General features: G+C 34.5%; 1 protein-coding gene and 1 pseudogene across 6 annotated transcripts in view; both read left to right on the top strand.

Annotated features, from left to right (window-relative positions):
• SYNE1 (spectrin repeat containing nuclear envelope protein 1) overlaps positions 1-22601 on the top strand; it is a 537113-nt gene that overhangs the window by 420499 nt on the left and 94013 nt on the right. For all 6 annotated transcript variants that reach the window (XM_072643728.1, XM_072643724.1, XM_072643725.1 and 3 more), the window contains 13 exons: positions 4773-4904; positions 5637-5833; positions 7636-7768; positions 8179-8361; positions 9081-9230; positions 10045-10221; positions 10672-10827; positions 15009-15161; positions 15975-16145; positions 18953-19086; positions 19576-19780; positions 20881-21063; positions 22381-22527. In XM_072643728.1, the coding sequence (XP_072499829.1) occupies positions 4773-4904; positions 5637-5833; positions 7636-7768; positions 8179-8361; positions 9081-9230; positions 10045-10221; positions 10672-10827; positions 15009-15161; positions 15975-16145; positions 18953-19086; positions 19576-19780; positions 20881-21063; positions 22381-22527 (2121 nt within the window). The remainder of the gene's footprint in view (positions 1-4772; positions 4905-5636; positions 5834-7635; positions 7769-8178; positions 8362-9080; positions 9231-10044; positions 10222-10671; positions 10828-15008; positions 15162-15974; positions 16146-18952; positions 19087-19575; positions 19781-20880; positions 21064-22380; positions 22528-22601) is intronic.
• On the top strand, positions 2-4747 carry LOC140527066 (ubiquitin-conjugating enzyme E2 D3 pseudogene; annotated as a pseudogene).

The following is a 22601-nucleotide window of genomic DNA, read 5'->3' as shown; positions in this document are numbered from 1 at the left end:
AATTTGGTTTTAACTTTTCTGTTGTAAACAAATGCAAGGGTATTCATTAAGGCAAGATTTGGGCATCCATGAAGCCTATTTCATACTATAAGGAGGAACACCATGGTTTCATCAATCTTTGTTGTTTATATTATTCCTGGGGGTCTAGCACAAATGGATTTTTACACAAATTCCATATTTACATAATCTTCAGAAATGTGAGTTTTAAGAAAGTGTTACATAGTGCCCTAATCTTATTAATAAGGTAGCAGCAGCCTGTTGAGCACAGGACTGTACAAGTACAGAATGTGATTTTTGAATGCTATTACCCTGTTGAGAACTTGACATGGAATACAAACTGAACTGTTAGCACAATGCCTACCAAATCCAGAAATGGAGGTGGGAGACAGAAGCACTAACATTGCTACCAGTGACTGGCATCCTGGTCTCAGTCTTTGCTGGATGTTTGACTTTGGTCAGCTCCACAAAGTAGTTCCCCTACTTTAAAAAAAAAAAAATCCTTTTTTCTTTGGAATCCCAGAAGTGTGAGGTGTTTTCAACACTCTTCCACACCATCATTAGTACATTTGAATGGTATAGATAGCATGTTTAAGCTATGCTACATCTCACTGTCTTCTCTAGACAAACACTGACACATATACACTGCAATACACAATTTTTTTTGTGCTTCCAAAGAGGAAGTTTCCCATCTACAATGATTTGTGGTGAAATGGGATTTAATGTTGACACTAGGAAGCTTAAATTAAGTAAACAAATGAAGACTTGACACTGAGAAGTTGTTGAGCTTTATTACAAATCACCTTGTAGATAAACATTGATGATCTTTCACAATAAAAATGAAGTCACATTTGAGTATAAAGTAAAAGGGTTTGTATGAGAATGTAAGGTTAATAGCATGAACTCTTCTTAAAACTTCTTTTCAGCTTGAATAGTGACATCTCTTCTAAGAATTTATTTCTTCAAATACAATACACCAATTCATATACTGTATGAAGTAGAGTAGATGTGCATGACTGTAGATAATTAACTAACATCTATCTATGAAATCCCTCCCATGTGCCAAGCACCATGCTAAGTGTTGTGGTTACAGAGACAAAGATGAAAAATGTAAAGTTCCTGCCCTCAAGAAGCTTACATTCAATCACATGTAACAACATTTACATACTGAACTAAATAAAAATTTGCACAAAGTGATTTTAGGGAAGTTGAAGGCAACTTTTGAGTAACTTATGAGGGGATCAGAAAAGGCTTCATGTAGGGCATGGCCCTCATGCTGAGGTTTAAAGGAAGCTAGAAATTCTAAGTAGAGGTGTGAAAGGAAAAGATGAAAGGTGAAATGCTTCTATGAGGAACAGCAAATGGGCCAATTTGACTAGACCTCTGAGAGCATATGAAGGGAACTACTGTGAAATAAGTCTAAAGTATTCAGCTGGATCCAGATTATCAGGAGCTTTAAATGCCAAACAAGGTTTTATTTTATCATAGAGGCAATAGGGAGCCCCCGGAAGTTTTTGTTTATTTGACATGGTCAGACTAGTACTTTGGGAAGATTACTTTGAAATCATTGTGGAGGATAGATGAAGTAATGAAAAGAATTGAAGCAGGAAGACCAATTAGAGGCTATTAATCCAGGAAAGGAGTAATGAAGAGACAAAGTGGGGGAGATCAGGAGAGAGAGGAGACTGTGGGAATGAGAAAAAGAGAGATATGTCAAAAATGTTGGAAAGACTGAATTGGAAAGACTTTGTAAGTGATTGGATATGGGAAGAAAGAGTGAGAGAGAAGGAGGGATTGAGGATAACTCCAAAGTTGCAAAGTTTTTCTTTGTGGCTAGAATAATAATTGTACAATTCACAGTATTAGAGAAGTTAGAAAGAACAGTGGATTTGGGGGGAAGGTAATGAGTGGAGTTTTGGACAAGTTTATATGATATCCAGCTCAAAGTGTCTAAGAGACATTGGATTAAATTCTCAAATCATAGACATGAAGCTAAAGGGATTTATACATAATGATAACAGCTGATAGGGGCAGCTAGGTGGCACAGTGAGTAGAGTGCTGGGTCTGGACTCAGGAAGACCTGAGTCCAAATCCAGTCTCAGACATTTATTAGCTAAATGACCTTGGGTAAGTCATTTAACCCTGTTTGCCTCAATTTCCTCATCTTTAAAATGAATTAGAGAAGGAAATGACTCCAGTTCTTTGCCAAGAAAACCCCAAATGGGGTCATGGCAAGTCAGACACAACTGAAACCCATGGATATTGGGGAAAGGACATAGAGAGAGAAGATAAGAAAGTCTAGGACAAACTGTAACCAATAATTAGAGAATGAGACATGAATAATGATCCATCTAATGAAACTGAGGAAAAGCAGCCATACAGATAGGACCAGAACTAAGGGGAAGCAGTGTTAGGAATTGTAGAAGTCTAACTAGGGGCCACTCACTACAACAGTCTGAATGGGAGCTCTTTGTATGAATTCTAGAAATTTTAAAATGAGATCCCTTGATCATTTTAACCTCACTTTCTCTCCATTTTAATTCCTACACATGGCAGCAAAGGCCACTCCAAATGTTTGGCAAATAATCATTCATAATATAGAGAGAAAAAGAAAAAAAAAGCCCACATACCAGGCTTATGTGTCCAAATTATATATTCATTAAAGAATCATCTTTACAGCCTACTTGAGCCCGTGTATAGTATTATCTGATGATTGATTTAGGGTGTTTTCTTATAGAAATAGGAACTTGATCTTTGTGTCTGTGGCTAGGCTTCTGAGAGACTCTCCTATCCCAGGTGTTCATGAGTTATAATAAGAAGAAAGATGGAAGGCCAGCGAGGCACCAGGTTCGATTGCAGGGAGGAGGCCAAGGCCGCAGCTTGAGGGAGGCCCCGGCCCCTCTGTAGGAGTGGGTGTGGATGACTAGGGGAAGGAGAGACTGGTGCTGGTGCCTGTGTCAGGTAGAGCCGGTGAGAAGAGAGATTCCTTCCCCCACCCTTCCCTGCCACCCAGGATAAGCAGAGATTTTGACTGGACCCTTATACCCACCCAGAGAGTGCTGAGTCACGTGAAAGAAGCACGCACCATGGCGCTGAAATGAATTAATAAAAAACTTAGAGATTTGGCCTGTGACCCTCCAGCACAGTGTTCTGCAGGTCCAGTTGGGGATATTTGTTTCATTGGCAAGCCACAGTTATGGTACCTAATGACAGCCCATATCAAGGTGGTGTATTCTTTTTGACAATTCATTTCCCTACAGACTACCCCTTTAAACCACCAAAGGTTGCATTTACAACAAGAATGTATCATCCAAGCATTAGCAGTAATGGCAGCATTTGTCTCGACATTCTAAGATCAAAGTTCTTCTATCCATTTGTTCACTGCTATGTGATCCAAACCCAGATGATCCCTTATGGCACAGATTGCACGGATCTATAAAACAGGCAGAGACAAGTACAACAGAATATCTCGAGAATGGACTCAGAAGTATGCCATGTGATGCTACCTTAAAGTCAGAATAATTGGCATTATAGCTGGCATAAACTCTAAATTACTGTTCCTTTTTTGATTTTCTTATCCAGATGCTCCCCTGTCAGACCTCATCTTTTTTAATTTTATTTTTTGTTTACCTTCCTCCATTCATGCACATGCTCATCTGAGAAGACTTAAGTTTTTCCAGCTTTTGGACAGTAACTGCTTTTAGAAACTGTAAAGTAGTTACAAGAGAACAGTTGCCTAAGATTTTTTAAAAAATGAAGCATGTGTATTATGTGACCAATGTCTTCACTCTAACTTGATTATGAGACTAAAATCATTCCTGAAGATACCATCTGAGGGGGAAGGAGATGGATGCAAAATTGGCATATCAAAGGAAGCAACATTACTGTAGCAGCATCCATCTTGTTTAAGCCTTCCATTGTGAGAGATTTGAGATTTTCATGATATACTTTATGGTCATAACTGATGTGATTGGAGAATTGGTACTGAATTTATAACATCAGCAGAACAGAAACGTGATTATTTTATGCATGTCAATAAAAGAATGACCTGTTCTTGTTCTACAGAGAATGGAAATTGGAAGTCAAATATCCTTGGTGTTCCAAAATAAGGTCTTGAACTTTTTGTAATTTTCATTTAAATTTTGTTAGGAGGCTTGGAGCTATTAATTAATCTGTCTTCCAATGCACTGTTAAATATAGCATTGAATAAATGATGGAAGTTGTTGGGTGAGTGATCCACTAATAGCTCTGTAGTAATTGATTTATTTTTCTTCAACGAAGTTACATAAACCAAAAAAAAAAAAAAGAACAAAGATGCCAAAATGTTTATTTATGGCCTGAATTTCTGACTTCGTTCTTAGTTTGTCTTTGCCTGCTTCCAGACTTGAAAGCATGCAGTAGGCTCAGTGAAGAGGTTAATGTTCACTCAGGATCTTTTGTTCAGTATTTCATATGTTACGTCTGTAAAATGGACTATCAGCTATTTAGCAGTACAATAAAGCCTAAAAATCATCTTACCCAAAATTTATTCTCTCACTTTCTTCTGAGTGCTTTGTCTTTCTCCACAGCAACCTAAAATGTGACAAATGAATCAAAAATTGTTTTTCAGCTAGTTATAAAGATAATTTCTGAAGTTAATAGAATGAAAATTAACATGAAAATTACATGAAAATTATGTAAATCCGAAATATAAAGGAAATATCTTTTACAAACAAGTCCTCATCAGCACTTACCTTGCTATCTCACAAATACCTGTATATTAAATATCTATGCAGACCTGGTCCCATCTGGAGGATGATTATCAAGAACTCACCAGACAGTTGGAAGCAGTTGAAAGTAGTATCCCAAGTGTTGGCTTGGTGGAAGAGAGTGAAGAAAGATTAAATGACCGGATAATGCTATACCAGGTTAGTTATTATTGAGAAAAAGATTTTTATTTTATAGTGAGCCAAAGATCCACTGGACATTTCTAATAGTCATAGAATAAAAAAAAATTAAAATAAGTTTTAATAATGTACTTTTATTTGTATTGAATTATATACTTTCCTAAAAGCACTGAAACTTCATATTAGTATCATATTGACCTTCTAGAGAATATATGTATGAATCATATATATTTATGCATACACACATACAGAGATATATACATGTATATGTATACATATATACACACATATGCATGGTTCTCAACCTTAAGGACTTAACTATTAACTAAAATCAAAGGCATTCATTATTACACACAAACACACACACACACACACACACACAAGATATATGTAATAAAATGGAGAGGGTCTTTAGTTTTCTTTTTTCATATTATATCTATCTATTTCCTGAATTTTTTCTTCAACAAACATTTTCTCCAGTTTATCCTGGAACCTGATCATTAGCTAAATAAGTTTCAATTGGTTGAATTTGAAAAATGCCTGTATTTATTACATAAATGTTTGTTAAAAACTAAGAAGATTAGATCTTAGCTATTAATGGAAAGTTGAAGTTTTCAATGTGGTGGAAAGCACAGAATATAACTAGATTTCATATCAATGAAGGGTACTTTGGGGCACTGGAGAAGGCATAAGATTCAAGAAGAGAAAAAATAAACTGTAAATTTCCTGACCCAATGTTTTCTATCATTTTAGCGACTGAAAACAAGCTTATCTGAATACCAACCAAAGTTATACCAGGTACTGGATGATGGGAAAAGACTGCTAATTTCCATTAGCTGTTCAGATTTAGAAAGCCAGCTAAATCACCTTGGAGAACATTGGCTAAATAATACCAACAAGGTTACTAAAGAACTGCACAGATTGGAGACAATATTGAAACACTGGACAAGGTAATAATATGCATAAGTTCCATAAGATCAGAGGTCTTTGACCTTAATGACTTTCCTATTAACTAAAATCAAAGGCACTCATTATTACACATTTTATATAAGTGATAAACGTGTTAGTTAGAAAATCCTTCTGCCCATTTCCTTTAATAAAGGAGTATTTTCCAAAAGACTGAAAAAAAGAATCACAGGAAATCTTATGGATTGAAAAATGGTAGTTGATTTGGCCAAGAGAACAGCTTTGAAGAGGGAATAAATGAGGGGATAGACAGAACAGTTCTGTGTAAATTAACATTTTCTCTTTGTATTCCACGTTGTGAGTGGCAGCTTAGCATGTGAGAAGCAGCATGGTGCAATGGAAATAACGCTGACTCAAAAGAGCTGAGATAAAATCACTCTGTGTAAGTCCCTTAGCCTTCATGCTCCTCAGTTCCTGATCTATATAAAATGAGAGGATTGGACTGGATGACATCTGAGGTCCTTTCTAATTTTGCATCTATAATCCCATGGTAGATAGATGAATGCTATTAGAATTAGAAAAGCCTGACTTTATGTCTTGTCTAACACAGACTGGCTGTGTGACCATGAAAAGTCACTTAAGCTTTCAGTATCCCAGGCAACTCACTTTAGCCTTAAGCTACAGGTGAATCATAGAATTTCAGAACTGAAAGCATGTTAGAGGCCAACCAGTTCAATTGATACCCCCCCTCCCCCCCCAATAAGCAAGTCTCTGCAACATAACCAACAAGTGGTTGGTTTCTCAGTCTTCCACTGAAGAGGAAGCTCACTACCCCAATTGATTGAAGTCTTCCACTAAAGGGGAAGCTTACTATCTTATATTTTAGATTATTATTTTGAAAAAAATTTATACCATGAAGTCTAAATTTGCCTTTGCATCTTCGAAATATTGCTTCTACTTTCTGATTTACCTTAGTGAAGGAAGTTTCCATACTCAGAATTTCTTATACCAGTAAAACCACATATCCATTCCCCTCCCTCAACAAGTAAAAAAATCTCATGTTGTATTCCAAACTGCATTTTCTCATTTTATGCCAGTAAAATAGCATCTCTGTGTTAAGGAGCAAGAAACAAATAGTATTATTTTTCATTTAAACAGGTGAGGAAATTCAAATATAACAAGCCTTCGTGTTTTGTGACTTGTCCAAAGTCATTGGATTGTAACCCTCTAATTCTTTATATATGGAAACTAAGTTAGAATAACTTGTCCAAGATTGTGCTGACCACAAGTAGCAAAACCAGAAGTCAGATCCAAGACTAGATAACAGATATTGTTATTCTCATCCCTGTGCTTTTTCATTAACTGTCCACATTAATTATTTGCTAGTAAAACTGCTAACATAGGTTATAAAGAAAAACTTAGTACTAAGGGTCATAGATAATAAATAAAAAAATAGTACAAAATAAAAGCAAAAATCAGTTTTATTAATAATGAAAATAATTGTTGCTTTTGATTATTTTTACTTAGTAAATATAAAATTATTCTTTATAATATTGCTATATATAATTATTAACTGGTATGTTTATTAATAATTATTTTGTAATAATAATTTTACATTTACTAAGTACTTTCCTCATAGCATCCTTATGAGTCAGTGCCAGTATTATCCCGATTTTATAGATAGGGAAAGAGCCTCAGAGAATTTAAATGACTTCTTGTTGATTACCCACCTAGTGAATAGAGGAGTTAAATTCAAAAATAGTCCTTCTGACTCTGCACCAAACCCTTTCCTTAGCTGCCCTTCAATGGACATTTATATGTTTTGCTGCCATTAACTTTCTTACAGATATCAGAATGAATCTGCTGAACTCATTCATTGGTTGCAGTCAGCAAAGGACAGGCTAGAATTTTGGAATCAGCAATCAGTGACAGTTCCACAAGAATTAGAAATGGTTCGAGATCACCTGAATTCTTTCCTGGTAAGACATTTTAAGAGGCTGAGCCATTTAGTCATATGTGGTCCTTCCATCTGTGTGATTCTATCAACCATGTAAAACCAAGTAAAGCAAGCAATGGTTACTTACCTTGTAGTATGCATGTAATCATTAGTCAGCATAAATAGACTTAACTTTCTATTTTCAAATTTTTCCTTTTTAATTTTGGTCTACAATAATATCCTCATAAAATATGTAGCCTCTACAGTAAGACAAGGATGGTGATGTTTTTTTATTGCCTCTGTAATTCCTAGTACAACACTGAAGTAATATGGAGACCTACAAACCCATTATTAAATCTAATGGCAGGCCCTTCTTAAACATAACTCTTCCCCTTGTGGAACTAACACACTTATAGTCCACTTACGTATTCTCTCACTTAATTCTTCATTTAGGAATTTTCTAAAGAAGTTGAAGCAAAGTCCTCCCAGAAATCCTCAGTTCTTAGCACGGGCAATCAACTCCTTCGACTGAAGAAAGTGGACACAGCAGCGCTTCGTTCTGGGCTGTCACAGATTGACAGCCAGTGGACAGAACTGCTGGCACACATTCCGGTAGTACAGGAAAAGCTGCATCAGGTATGTAATGAAAAACTCTTGAGTTGCTTTGGTCTTCTACAGTTGAATAAATATTTCTTCATGGGGGAAAAAATATTGATTAAAAACATAGATGAATACATCATTCTTTCTTTTCAATCTTACCTTCAAATAAACCTTATCTTTTTCCACTAATCCCTATTCTTGCTTGGGAAAAAAAAATGACTCCATGAATTAGTAGTATCTTAAGTACAATTTGTCATAGAAATGGCATTTTAGGCTCTGATTGAATTCCAAAGAACTACTTTCAAAATGGCAAAATTCAAGGGACTTGCACCTTTTGGTTTTTCATTGTTGTTTCTGAGTATTTTGCTTTTGTTTGCACTGTCTTAAGAGAGAATATCAAACAATTTAATGGGATAATTAGTTAGATCTATCATCAAGTGAATTTTCTGTAGTATTTTTATACCTCGCTTTTCCAAAAAAAAATTGAAAATTGAAAAATTATTTACTTCATGCTGGTGTTAGAATTAACTGAATGTTTGTGAAGAAATTAAATTTTAGATGCCAATTGAGCATATAGATTTTATTGCTCAGTATTTTAAGGATGTTTGAAGTGAAAGCTGTTATTGGACTTAAGATGTAGGAACTTTTTGGAGAGCCATTCAGTATATAAATTAAAAGTAGCGTGGAGTTACAAGTGAATAGGAATTGAGTTGAATTTTAAAACTTGTATCTTGCTCTAAATCATACTTGAACAGCTACAAATGGATAAATTACCATCACGCCATGCTATTACTGAAGTGATGAGCTGGATTTCTCTTATGGAAAGTGTTATCCAGGAGGACGAGGAGAAGATTAAAAATGCTGTAGGACACAAAGCAATAAATGAATACCTACAGAAATATAAGGTAATTAAAAGAATCAAGTAGCAAGTATCAAATAAAGGCAGGTTTATTTTTAAGATTGTCACATTTTTTTTTGGCAGAAGTTCTCAATGCATAATAATATTACCAAAGTACACATATTAATGAGCTACAGACTTGTCAGGTTAATGATTATACACAGAGAGAGACATATACACATGCATATGTAAATTTGTTGCACTTATATATGTGTGTATGCAAATGTAAACTTGTGCACACATAATTATCCTTCTGTCTATGCACATATGTGTAAGTGTACTCTTATATGTGTATGGACTATGCTTGTGAACATGAATGTATATTGTGTATATGTACATGTGTGTGCACATGTGTTTACATTTTGATTTAATATTCAGATATTCTGAGCAATGAACAAACTTTCAATACCACAGTAATACAGTCAGAAAATAACTTCCCAGCCAAAAAAAAAGAAGCATCCCTTGTGGTAGTTATACAGAGATTATTCACTATGAATTCTTAAGAATGGCTTTTTAATAATTATTTTAAAATAAAACAATGCTAAAGTATATTTTATCTAAACATCGAAATGCCACTATCTGTGAGGTAAAACAAAGTATGTTTTTTTCTAACCCCTTATCTTATACTTAAAAATTAAAAAAAAACCAACCAAATATCTGCCCGAAAATCATGAGTCATATAAATGTTCCCCCATTTTTACACCAGAATATAGTAGTGACAATACCACTTTGCAGTGTTTAGAATATAACAACTTTCATTAAAATGAGAAGATATATTTAGATGTGTCTTACATATCATGTGTTCTGTTTTCTTCTTTTAGGGTTTTAAGATTGACATAAATTGTAAACAGTTGACAGTGGATTTTGTGAATCAGTCAGTGCTACAAATCACCAGTCAGGATGTAGAAAGTAAACGTAGTGATAAGACAGATTTTGCTGAGCAGCTTGGAGCAATGAATAGACACTGGCAAATCTTGCAAAGTCTAGTAACTGAAAAGGTAAGCAGAGTGACTCATTGCTTATTTTTCTTCCCTCGAAAACAGCACTCGAATGTGCAAACCTTTTCCAATGATGGTCATTAAATGAGTGGGCTATTTATTCCAATAAGCCCTGGATATATGGCAAAAATATAACTTCTACATGTCCTCTTGAGACCTATTTATTCTTTTCCATTGGACCATTCACTTTTTAAATTAAAAAACAACAACTGATATACCGTAATGAATTTTGGCTTACAACATAGGTGAATTTCACGTAGCCAATAGCTACAAAAATGTAAGCATTATTTCACTCTTTACATAATTAGTCTTGTCTCGGGGAATATGTTAAATTATTGGGACATGGTTTTGATAAAATAACTAATTACCCTTAAAAAATTTAATTCTGAAACAAATTTGCTAATTTCTTATAGTAAATGTGTTCATATCCTTTTTTTTACTTTGATGCAGATCCAGATGCTGGAAGGTTTATTGGAATCTTGGACAGAATTTGAAAATAATGTGCAATGTCTAAAACTCTGGTTTGAAACCCAAGAAAAGAAACTTAAACAACAGCATAAAATTGGAGACCAAGCTTCAGTTCAGAATGCAATGAAAGACTGCCAGGTAATCTAGGCAGTTAATTCACTTATTCTCCGTTACGAATTCATGAAATCTGTTTGAGAAAACCAATAACAAGAATAGTTGAGAATGCTCTTCTATTCAGAGCTTGAAAATTAATCATATTATTTTTTATCATCAGATTTCCCAATTATAAACATTTTTTTTAACCATTATATACTTTCCCTTTAATGAATTAAAAATACAATCTCCTTCCCATCCTATTCTCAATTTTAAAAAGCTTCATACTAGTTAGGTCTTTTATAGCAATAAAGTACAATGCAAATAAACAATAGTAAGCATAATTGCATCTCAGAAGAGAAAACTTTCATAATACTTTGAAAAATCAATAAAATTAGACTGAGCTGTAAGAATTCAAAAACAACAACTCTCTCAGGATAATATGTAGGGTCAGTGTTCCAGAATGTATGAAGAACTTCCCTTCCATTATTCTTAATAGCGTATAGATTAAGCAAGAGAAAAACAAACAATGGAGTAAGCTGAAATTTATCAATTTAAATAAATATCTTAAATTGACTCTAGTTATGAACTAAGACAAAAATTAGGAAGAACCTGTGCATTGCTTTCTACATTTAAAATCTGTGCGAATGGTTTTGCACTTTTTGCTGAAATCAGTGGTTGCAAAAGTAAGGGTTCCACAAAACTAAAAATGAAGCACATAAAACCACAAAGAAAAAAAAAGACAAGCCAATATTCATATATTTCATGAAGGTGCTTACTTAAAATTAAAAATACATTGTCATTGTCTGAAAATGGAGATGGAGAAAAATTAGGGAACGCATTAGTCATGGCTACATAAATGAAACAAAAGGAAATAGTCTGAGATCATCCCCCCCCCCCCCATTTCTCACTGATCAATAACCTGAGTCTCTTAAATAGAACTGTGAATCAGAACTTTACAAGTAAATTGATGTCCCAAAATTCTATTTCGAATGTGGAGAGTCAAAGTCCTTTGTGACATTCACAGTTAATATCCGTGTTTTAAAAGTATATTTTTTGTATTGCAGACCCAATAAGATGACACTTTTTTCTTGTATTATTGCCGTAACCATCAATATCAGAAAATTCAAAATATATATTACTATGTATCTTCTATAATTTTTCTTCTTTTTGATTTTTGCTTCTCTTTTAGTCTTTCATTTACCTTTATTGTTCTTATTTTTGTTTTTCTCTTTTATCTCCTCTTTTATTTCTGTCCTGTAAAACATAACAGAAGCCTTGCCAAATAATAGTTTTGTAATAATGTTTCTAAATTTCCATCAAAACTGAATGGCTGCATCAACAGTAGAACATTTTAAATGGGGTTATTTCAAAGCAGACATGTTTCTTTGGAACAACTGACAGAAAGTAGTCTGCGTAATTAATTTAAGATATCACTCATCACGTCATGGTATAACTGGAAAGTTTGATTTGACAATATCCTAAGCCTTGGTAACATTTGTTATTTCCTCTGAGACATATATTTTCCCAAATATTATAATCTAGTAAAATAAACTGAAAATAGTTGTCTTAATTTCAAGCTCTGGTTTTGGTAGCATCATTTCTTCAACTTTTCCCATCTGCAAGGTGAAGAGACTTCATTAATTTAAACTAACATAGAAACTGGAGTGGAGTTATTCACATTCACTATTCACATACTAGCTCTATTCACATAGATGTCTCTTTTCTCATTTTTCAGAATCAGAATTCATTTTTTAATCAATTGGTTGAAGATGAAAATATGGTATATTTCATTTAAGCTGTCAGCTACTTGTGGCTGTATTAATTAGCTATATTAATCAAACATATTTAACTATATGAGTTTTAATGATTTATACTGTGTCCAGGGCATTTTAGCAATATGATTCTAAGCTGTGACTTGTGAGCATAAATCATATGTTATATTTACTTAGTAACATTAACAGCATTAGATGCATATTATTAAATTTTCAGTAACTGAATTTCATGCCAATGTTAGTGATGTGATGGAATAATTATTTCCAGTTGTCTTATAGTTAGTAGAAGTGTGGGAGGGAAATATTTTGTATATTTTCAGATAAAAAATTATAGTGATTATACAAGAATATAAACTGGAATGATTTTTGGTTCATTCTTTATTTCATGAACTTTTTGAAACAATATACATCTGTATTTTCCTTTGATTCACAATAACATATAAATTTCAAATAGCACTTTAAGGTTTGTATAATACATTGTATACGTCATCTCATTTTATCTTCACAACAACCCTTTAGGATAGATGCTATTCTAATTATTCCTGTCTTACAAATGAGGAAATTTAGGCCAAGAAAATTTGATTTGTCCAAGAGTCACACAGCAATAAGTGTCTGAGGCAGAATTTGAACCCAGGTATCACAGCTTCAAAATTAGTACGTTAAAAAAGTTGAAAAAATTTACTTTGAAAGAATATTCCTTTGTAATGTCTTTTTTGCCCCATTTCAGTTATATTTATGTCTGTCTAGTTTTTAAGCAGCATAATGAATGGACTTGGAAGAGATGGCTGAATCGATAGAGCCTACAAGTCCGAAAGACCTGAGTTCAAATCCAACCTCAGACACTTGCTAACTATGTTACCTTGGGCAAGTCACTTAACCTCTCTTTGCTTAATCTGTTGGAAGAGGAAATGGCAAACCACTCCAGAGTCTTTACCAAGAAAACTCCATGGACATTATTGGTGTGCTATGGTCCACAGGTCAAGAAGAGCTGAACACAACTGAATGACTGAACAACAACACCTGAGTTCAAACCCCAGGCTTATCCCACATAAAGGCTCCCAATATATTATAACCAAGTACTCTCTTAGAACTATGAAAGTCCATTGTACTATTATTCAACAAATTTATCATGTTATTCCTATTTCAGTTGGAATTTTATATTGAATACAAATTATGGCCAAAAAAAGAAAAAAGAAAATTCTCTATGGGATTACTACTATATCATTATATATTAAAGATAAGGTCAGCAACATTTTAAGGTTTAACAAGATATAGGGATCTGATAGATATCAAGTAAGTACACCATCTGTGCCTTATCCCATTGCTAGACTTGGTTCCTACTTTCCCCCTGTAACAACATCTAATTTATCATTATGTTTTGAAATGATCTGATTGATTCTGTATCATCTTTTAATTGAACTATTTACAATTAGTTGATTTTGTCCTGTAACTGTCTAAGTCATGGTTCTTTGTCTCTGAACTTAGTTCAGAAATTCAGTTGGCCTATAATGAGTTGTTAGAAATTCAATTCTCTTAATCACTGTTCTATTTTTGCCTCAAGGAAATCTGTTATCCCTAAGGGATGCCAGTACATACAAGGGAGTATGTAGCGAACTAGTATCTTTACAATACCAAACTATCCTTCAAGGATGTCTGTTTTGTTTTCCAAAGAAGTCTGGTCCACCATCTCTAACCTTGCAAGTAGACTAAACAATGAACATTTCTTAATCGCAGTTAAGAAGGATGGAGTTGGTGCAAGCCCCTCATTCCCAATTTCCAAGCATTGTCCTCCACACCACAGCTCTGTAATAAGTCATATTTGTTTCACCATTCATGATGTTGAGCACTTGTAATCAATCATAGCTTGTTTCTCACCAACGAAGTACTGTTCTTTGTTCTGTACTCCCCAAAACTACACAAAAGAGCTGGCCCCTTCATCTGGGGTCTTAGCTTTGCTGAGGAACCTCAGATCCTATTTACTAGGAAATTCATACTGTACTAATAAATTGATCATGCTTGGAACTTTGTGCTGCTGTTTACTTTATTTTGACTGTAACAATTTTCCTTTAATCAAGTCAAACAAGCTCTACCCATATAATCTTTAAACTATCTTATACTCATTCATACTTCATTCAGTAGTTATTCATTAATTTCTAGCCACTTACTAGAAACTATCCAGACATGAGGATACAAAGACAGAAATAAAACAGTCTCTATCCTCAAGGAACTTACACTCTGTAGGGGATACAACATGTACACATACAGCTAGATCCAAAATCTATACAGGATAAGTGCTGAATAATTGAAGAAGGAGGAACTAGTAGTTTTGGGGATTAGTAAAAACCTTTTAAAGGGCTCAATAATTAATCATTTTTACTCCTCTCTTCCCTAAGATTTTATTATGCCTAATTTAAAATTTTAATAATTCATTGTCTTTTAATATATTTTTAGGAACTGGAAGATTTAATTAAAGCAAAAGAAAAAGAAATAGAAAAAATTGAACAGAGTGGACTTTCTTTGATTAAGAACAAGAAGGATGTGTCTGGTGTCATCATGAGCAACCTGCAAGAACTCAACCATTACTGGGCAAACTTAGACCATATGGTAATAATGCATAAAAAAATGATAAAGGTCACACCAAGCTTTTAGAACATATTTCTTCTCTAGATACCTGATGATCTTGGGATTGTGGCTATCCTGACAGCAGTGGAAAGACACTGATAGATTCTCATTTCCTAGAAACTTTATACTACTGCTCTTCTGTCATGATCTAGGGGCAAATTAAAATTATTAGATCACAGACTATTTTTACTTTTAGTCCCCTTGAGTAGATTTGAAAAAAAATACTCTAGTCCCTTGAAGAGATTCAAGAAATTAATTTCTTGAATAAAACATATTTTAGGTTGAGTTAATTCTGCAGAATTCCTGACTTATAAGCTCTTAATTTTGGAGGGTAACATTTTTTTAAACCTTCCCCTAAGTTCCTTGGGTACACCTGATTTTACCAGCTATAAAAATTTCATAGGGCTGCAGAAATTGCTTTCTCTGTTAAGGTTGTACTGGCATAAGTCACATTTATCTATATAATTCTTTTTGTTCTCTTGCCAATCAACTCCAAATGCTGACCAGTATAATGGGCTATAAAAGACACTATCTTCATATAGTAAATATATTCACAGTTCTCTTATCAGCTCAGTGGCTTATGAAAGTTAAACCTCCCAAGAGATTACAAAAGAGCATCTTAAATTCTATGCTTTGCCTCTTCCTGATTTTTATTATGAAGGCTGTCTGATTCTCATTAGATAGTCTTTTATAGCTCTAGATATGTGAGTCGATGCATACAATTAGGGTTATTTTGTATTTATTTTGTGGAATTATCAATGTACTATTCTCTCCACACACACACACTTTCTAAAGGTTGGACAGCTAAAGATATTACTACAGTCAGTGTTTGATCAATGGAATGTGTACAAAGTGGCTTATGAGGAAATGAACAGTTACCTAATGGAAGCCAGGTACTCTCTTTCCCGTTTCCGGTTGCTGACTGCTTCCCTGGAAGCCGTGAAAGTGCAAGTAGAGAACCTTCAGGTAAGGGGCAAATCTTAAATATTTCACTGCAATGACTTTAAACTTATGGAAAAAGGAGAATGGAGAAGTTTGTGTGGCACTTTATTATCCCCATTCTTTACATTAAGCATTTTTAAATTTTTAAAACCATTTTTATATGCTTTGTTTCTGAAGCAAACCTCCAGTGGATTTCATTTTTTCATCAGGTATTCCATAACTAGGGGACACTGCATTTGAAATATTTTATTTTCTAAGTTTTCTAAAGTAATTATCAATTACTAAATATTTACAGGTTTGTGACTCAGTAGTATTTCAAAAAGTCTCTTTTATGCCTGCAACCAGGTGGCTCAGTGCGTAGGGTGCTGGATTTTAATTCCTCAAAAGCTGAATTCAAATCCTGCCTCAGATGGTTACAAGCTGTGTGACCCTGGGCAAGCCCTTAACTTTTCTGAACCTCAATTTCTTCACCTATAAGATGAGGGAATAGGATTTGTTGGCCTCTAATATCTCTGCCAAAATCTATAATCCTTCTGATCCCAGAATCCCTTCATTTTATTTTTTTACCTCCAAAGTCTCTTCTAGCTCTAAAGCTGTGCTCCTCTGTTCTACTTTCCATGTTGACATCTTCCTCTCAAGTTTTTCTCTTTTTCTTCTCTTCTCTCCAGTCTCCATAAGTTAAAGAATTAAAAAAAATAAAGCAAATAGAAATGAATAGAAAAGCCATTAACTAGCTCTTAAAGAATATTTTTCTTTGCTTTCCACGTACAGCTAAGTGCCCTCTTCCATGTGTGCCCTTTTTCTTCTTGCTCCATTCTTTGTTGTATCCATTATCAGTAATAGCATCTAAAATGACATTCCTACCATAGACGAAGGTAGCCTGCCAAGCTTACTACCTCCACTCAATTGCTGCCTCAGGGTCCCCAAGATTGTCAGCATTCTAATTTGGACATTCCCTTCCATCTGCTGCTATCTGTCCTTGCAAGAATAGGTACTGTGTGTATTAGGGGTTGGGAAAGGGAGCTTAAGGGCAAAGGTGTACAGAATGTACCCTTCCCCTCTTCTAACCTACTCTGGCAACCTGGCACAAGTTCAAGTACTGCTGATCCAATGTCTAATTCTTCTGAAAGGAATTTGCTTTTCCTGACTAGCATTTAGTTCCCCAAATATGTCGCATAGTGGAATATGCCAGGTGAGTCTTTGTTAGTATGAACTGAATATCATGATGATGTGATTAGCAATGACAGCTTTGGGAGACTTAAAATAATTTCATAATCCAAAGCATTAAAATATTCTCTTGATCCTCATATGTATCAATGGCAGTTTTATTGTCATTTCCTTATTCTTTGCATGATTCAATGCCTTCTTTGTGAGTTGTAATGTATATATGTAATATATTATTATTATTTATTTATTAAAATATATTATTAATATAATAATAAAGTCAACAATAGTTTTAAAACAATATTGAACTCTATTGATTCACTTATGAACACTTAGATATTGCCCAAAGTCTCTATTCTGTAGCTTTTTTGGATACCATTCCATCATCCACGCTCTAACTCACACCCATTTCCCCATTCTCCTAAGGCCTCAGGAGACATTATTTTACAGTCCCTGAGTTCTTGGCTCTGTCATCACATTCCCTTTTGTCCTACAGACTGTGACCCACCCAATAGGTGGGTCTTATAGGAAAATATAGATGAAGACTGTTTCCTAGTCAAAAAGGATCCCAGAAAAAATGTGGCTTCTTACTTTCCAGTTCTCTGAATTATGTTCTGGATTCCTGTAACTACTACAGAGTACAGCAGAATTGCTATTCTGAGGGGCTCTACTTTGCAATCTTGCCCAGAATAGCATTTGGAGTATTCCTCCATAGGTTTAACCATAGAATTTTATCATTTTACATCAGGAAGGGACCTTAGAAATCATCTACTTCAATTCCATTTGTTTTACAAGTGAAATAGGCTCAGAGTCACTCAGCTAATTAGTGACAAATAGAAATAGTATATAGGTCTCTTGATGTCTAGTCCCACACTCTTGCAAACATACAAAAAGATTTGATTTTCTCTATCTCCATCTCTACTTCCTGGCTTCCTTTGCCTCTACTAAAATTCCTTGTTGTACAGGATGTCTTTTCTTACTCCCGTGCTTGCCCTATCTTGATTATTTCCAATTTATCCTGTATATATGTTTTTTCTTCATAGTTGTTTGCATGTTGTCTCCCCTATTAGACTCTAAGCTTCTTGAAAACCAGGAATACCTTCCGCCTTTCTTGGTATTACAAACTTTTAGGACACTGCCTGGTAAATAGTAGGTGTTAAATAAATAAATGTGCACTACTAATTCTAGGGAGACAGCTCCAAAGTAGAGATGAGAACTGAAAGGGGGAAGATATCCACCCAAAACTTTCATTACATTATCAAATCAGATTAACTAGCTTGCTGTGTTTTTGTTTTTGTTTTTGTTTTAATTTACCTACTAACCCCTTCTTGTAATCATTAGTGCACGTATCTTGGAGTGGTAAGAAAACTTAGTAAAGAAAACCAACAAAAATTTACTTGAGCATTTCTCCTGTTTATGTACTTTCTAAAATACCTAACAAACAACTATTTTAACTTAAAATATTTATTTTGTTTTATTTTTAATTTATGAAAGAAAACAAGCATTTCCATAACATAGTAGAATTTTTTTTAAAAAAGATGATTGCACATGAAATTGCAAATCTGTTATGTACAACTTGTTATTCCATTGAGATACATAATAAAGTGTAAACTTTTGTACTAACAATTTAGATACTATCACGCCATTTGTTCTCTTTTTGTGAATAGAGTCTACAGGATGAGCTAGAAAAGCAGGAGAGCAGCTTGCAGAAATTTGGCTCTATAACGAACCAGCTGTTAAAAGAGTGTCATCCACCAGTGACTGAAACACTTAACAATACCTTGAAAGAAGTAAATATGAGGTATGGCATAGACTAATTCTAGCGTTGCCTTCTTAAATATTTCATTCTCAATGCTACCAACTATGTAATTGAAAGCCTTTAGATTTTTGTTCTTGAGTTTAGTAAGGTTTTGTCCCCTTATAGTCATTCATTCTTTGTTTTGAAGTTAAAAATAATGTATTTTGTAAGAGGAAAATGCATTCTATATAAATGGAACTGTTACCTACTCAAAATATTTTCAGCCCTCATCCTCTTCCTTCAAAATAAAATCATAGGTCACTGTTGAAACACTATATTTTTTTAAATAAATAAAAGATGGCTGTATACTATTTGTCTTTGCATAGTGTAAAATCATATTTTGCATCATAATTAATGAGCCATTCAACAGGCGTTAAGTGCCTATTATGTGCTGGGCACCAGGGCTACAAAGACAAGAATATAACAGATCCTGCCATTAAGGAACCTACATGTTAATAACCCACCTCTGTGTGTGTTTACTATCATTTCCAGGTGGAATAATTTGCTAGAAGAGGTTGCTGAGCAGCTACACTCCAGTAAGGCCTTATTTCAGCTGTGGCAAAGATATAAAGATTATTCTAAACAGTGTGCTTCAACAATTCAACAGCAGGAGGATCGAACAAATGAGCTGTTGAAGTCAGCAAATAATAAGGATATTGTTGATGATGAAGTTGCAGCCTGGATTCAAGATTGCAATGTATGTTTCACCAATGTTGTGTTTCTCCACTTTTTCTTTCATCAGAATCCAAGCTTGCTTAACTTCCAAAGTTTTACCTAATATTACCCATGAGGTCTGAATATGCCTCAGAATACAAAATACAGTTATTTCTTTGTCAGGAAAAGGTACCAAAGAAGTATCACCTTCCTGAGGCATGACAGTGTATGAATGAGACATGACTGCCTTAGTAGTGTGTCATATTGCTTATACCTTCATGTGCTTAACTGCCTTAAAACCTAGGCTGATTTTCATTAAAAGACCAAAAAGATTCTTTCAATTTTTCCTTCCTTTGTGGTTTATCCTTGCTAAGAAAGGACATTATAAGCCTTTTTAAAGTTCAAGAAAGATGTTTAATGTTTAAAACTGAGCATCGTTTCAGTTCATTTCTATAATGCTCATGTAAGCTATTTCCTTTAATCCCACATGTAACCCTCTACTGATGAGGTAAATAAGTCTGGTTTTCCCCTTTCCCCATTGAATACATAGATATAGATAGGTTAAATTTAATGGTGGAGGCCTTAATCCACAGGTAGAGGGGAGCTCAGACTGCAACCTAATCCAAGCATTCTTAACCTTTTTTTATGTTGTACACTCAGTTGTCTGTCTGGTGAAAGCAATGGACCCCTTTGCAGAAAAATGTATAAAATAAAATACAAATCATTACATTTTTAAATGTATAAAATATATTTTTATATGCATAAAATAAAATATACAGTATTACAAAGGAAATCAATTACAATGAATTACAATTATATTATATATATATGTATATATGTATGTGTATGTATGTATACACACACACATTTTAAAATTCATAGGCTCCAGGTTAAGAACCAAGAAAATTAAGAGAAAACATTCTATTTCCTGAGTAATATTCACATATACAATATTCACTACTGTATTGTAGCACACCTGGATATTAGTGAGATTTAGATTTGCTGAATAAGTTCAAGTAAATACAAACCTATCCTGCAACAGAGAAGTAAACTCACTGTCTGTATGATCATAATAGAAAGGTGAAGAGATTCACATAAAGAGTTGTTTTGTGGTAGAGGATTTCATTTTCCTCACTCTTTTAGGACCTTCTCCAAAGCCAGAAGACTGTTCAGGATTCATTGTTTGTGCTCCAAGAGCTGGGAGAGCAGCTGAAGCAACAGGTGGACACTTCTGCAGCAGCAGCCATTCAGTCTGACCAGCTGTCTCTGAGTCAACACTTGTCTGCCCTGGAACAGGCTCTTAGCAGACAGCAGAAACTACTACAGGTAAAAGACAGACAGAGAGACAGACAGACAGGTTTCTTTTCCGTGGATGTCAGAACCTAATCCTTTATTTGTCTGTGAGCTTAAATATGGAAATCTTTACAAATACCAAACTGATTCATCATCTAGACAATGCTAAATCCTCCTCAGCCCTCCCCCAAATAAATAATAATTGATGATCAAATTTTTAAAATAGCAGTTTTTAAAATATATAGAAATCTTGCTTTGTTAATTGTAGTTTACATTCCTTCCTACTATATCAGTCAATCAAGAAAACAGACATTTATTAAGCACTTATACTATATGGCACTGGAGATATAGGACAATAATGAAATAGCCCCTGCCTTCAAGGAGCATAGATTCTAACAGGTGACAAACAGCAGACACACATAGATATAAACAAAGCTCATAGAAGGTCAATGTAAGGTAGGCTTAGAGAAGAAGGCACTAGTGTTTGGGTGGGTGAGGGAAGAGTTAGAGAGGGAGAAGTTTCATCATGTAGGGAGTGGCACATGAACTTAATCTTGAAGAAAGTCAGAAATTTTAAGAGGTGACTGTGCAGATGGAGAGCATTCATTCCATGTTGAGGAAAGAGCTGGTGCAAAGGGACAAAAATAGAAGATGGAATACTGTAAATAATTCGTTATGACTGCACCATGTATGGAAGCAAATAATGTGTAAAAAGGCTGAAAGCAACATGGGGCCAGTCTGGGAAAAGCTTTAAAGGCTAAACACAGGTGCTTATGTTTGAGGTTATTAATAATATAGAGCCACTGGTGTTGGTTTAGTAGAGATGAGAGATGACAGAGTCTGACTTTCACTTTAGAAAAATCACTTTGGTGCCTATAAGAGTTGGGGGGAAGGATTGATGAGAGGGGAGATCTGCATCAGGGAGACCAATTAGGAGGCTAAGGAAACACTCCAAGTGTGAATGGAGAGGAGATAGGTGAGAGATGTAGAGATAGAAATGACAAGATTTGACAATTGATTGGATATGGGAGAAGAGTGAGAGTGAAATGTTGAGGATGACATGGAAGCTGTGAACCTGGGTGACTGGAAAGATGGTAATATCCTAAACAAAAACATGGACATTTGAAAACTGTATAAAGCTAATGCTATATAAAAGTAATTATATATTTTAGAACAGGAAGAGAAGGCATACTCAACTTGAAAAATCACTGTATTGGGAATTTTAGAAAAAGCTTTTGTAAAACAGGAAAGTGAAAGCAAATATAAAGCAGTTGCCTAAGCAAATTAATAAACTACATCTAAATATACTTTTTGCTAAAATTCTAAATCTTTTTTTTTTTTTTGCAAAAGGCTGGAGTTCTTGATTATGAAACATTTTCCAAGAGTTTAGAAGGTTTGGAGGGCTGGATTTTAGAAGCTGAAGAAGTACTAAAAGGACAGGACCCCAATCATTCCTCTGACCTCTCCACAATTCAGGACAGGATGGGAGAACTGAAAGTAAGTATTAGAAAAGTCATCCCTGTTCTTTTATATCATAAGACAGCAAATTGCATTATTAGGAATACATGGAT

The sequence above is a fragment of the Notamacropus eugenii genome, chromosome 2 (genome assembly GCF_028372415.1).
Source record: "Notamacropus eugenii isolate mMacEug1 chromosome 2, mMacEug1.pri_v2, whole genome shotgun sequence".
Classification (NCBI taxonomy): Eukaryota; Metazoa; Chordata; class Mammalia; order Diprotodontia; family Macropodidae; genus Notamacropus; species Notamacropus eugenii.
This window is presented reverse-complemented; position numbering and strand designations above follow the sequence as displayed.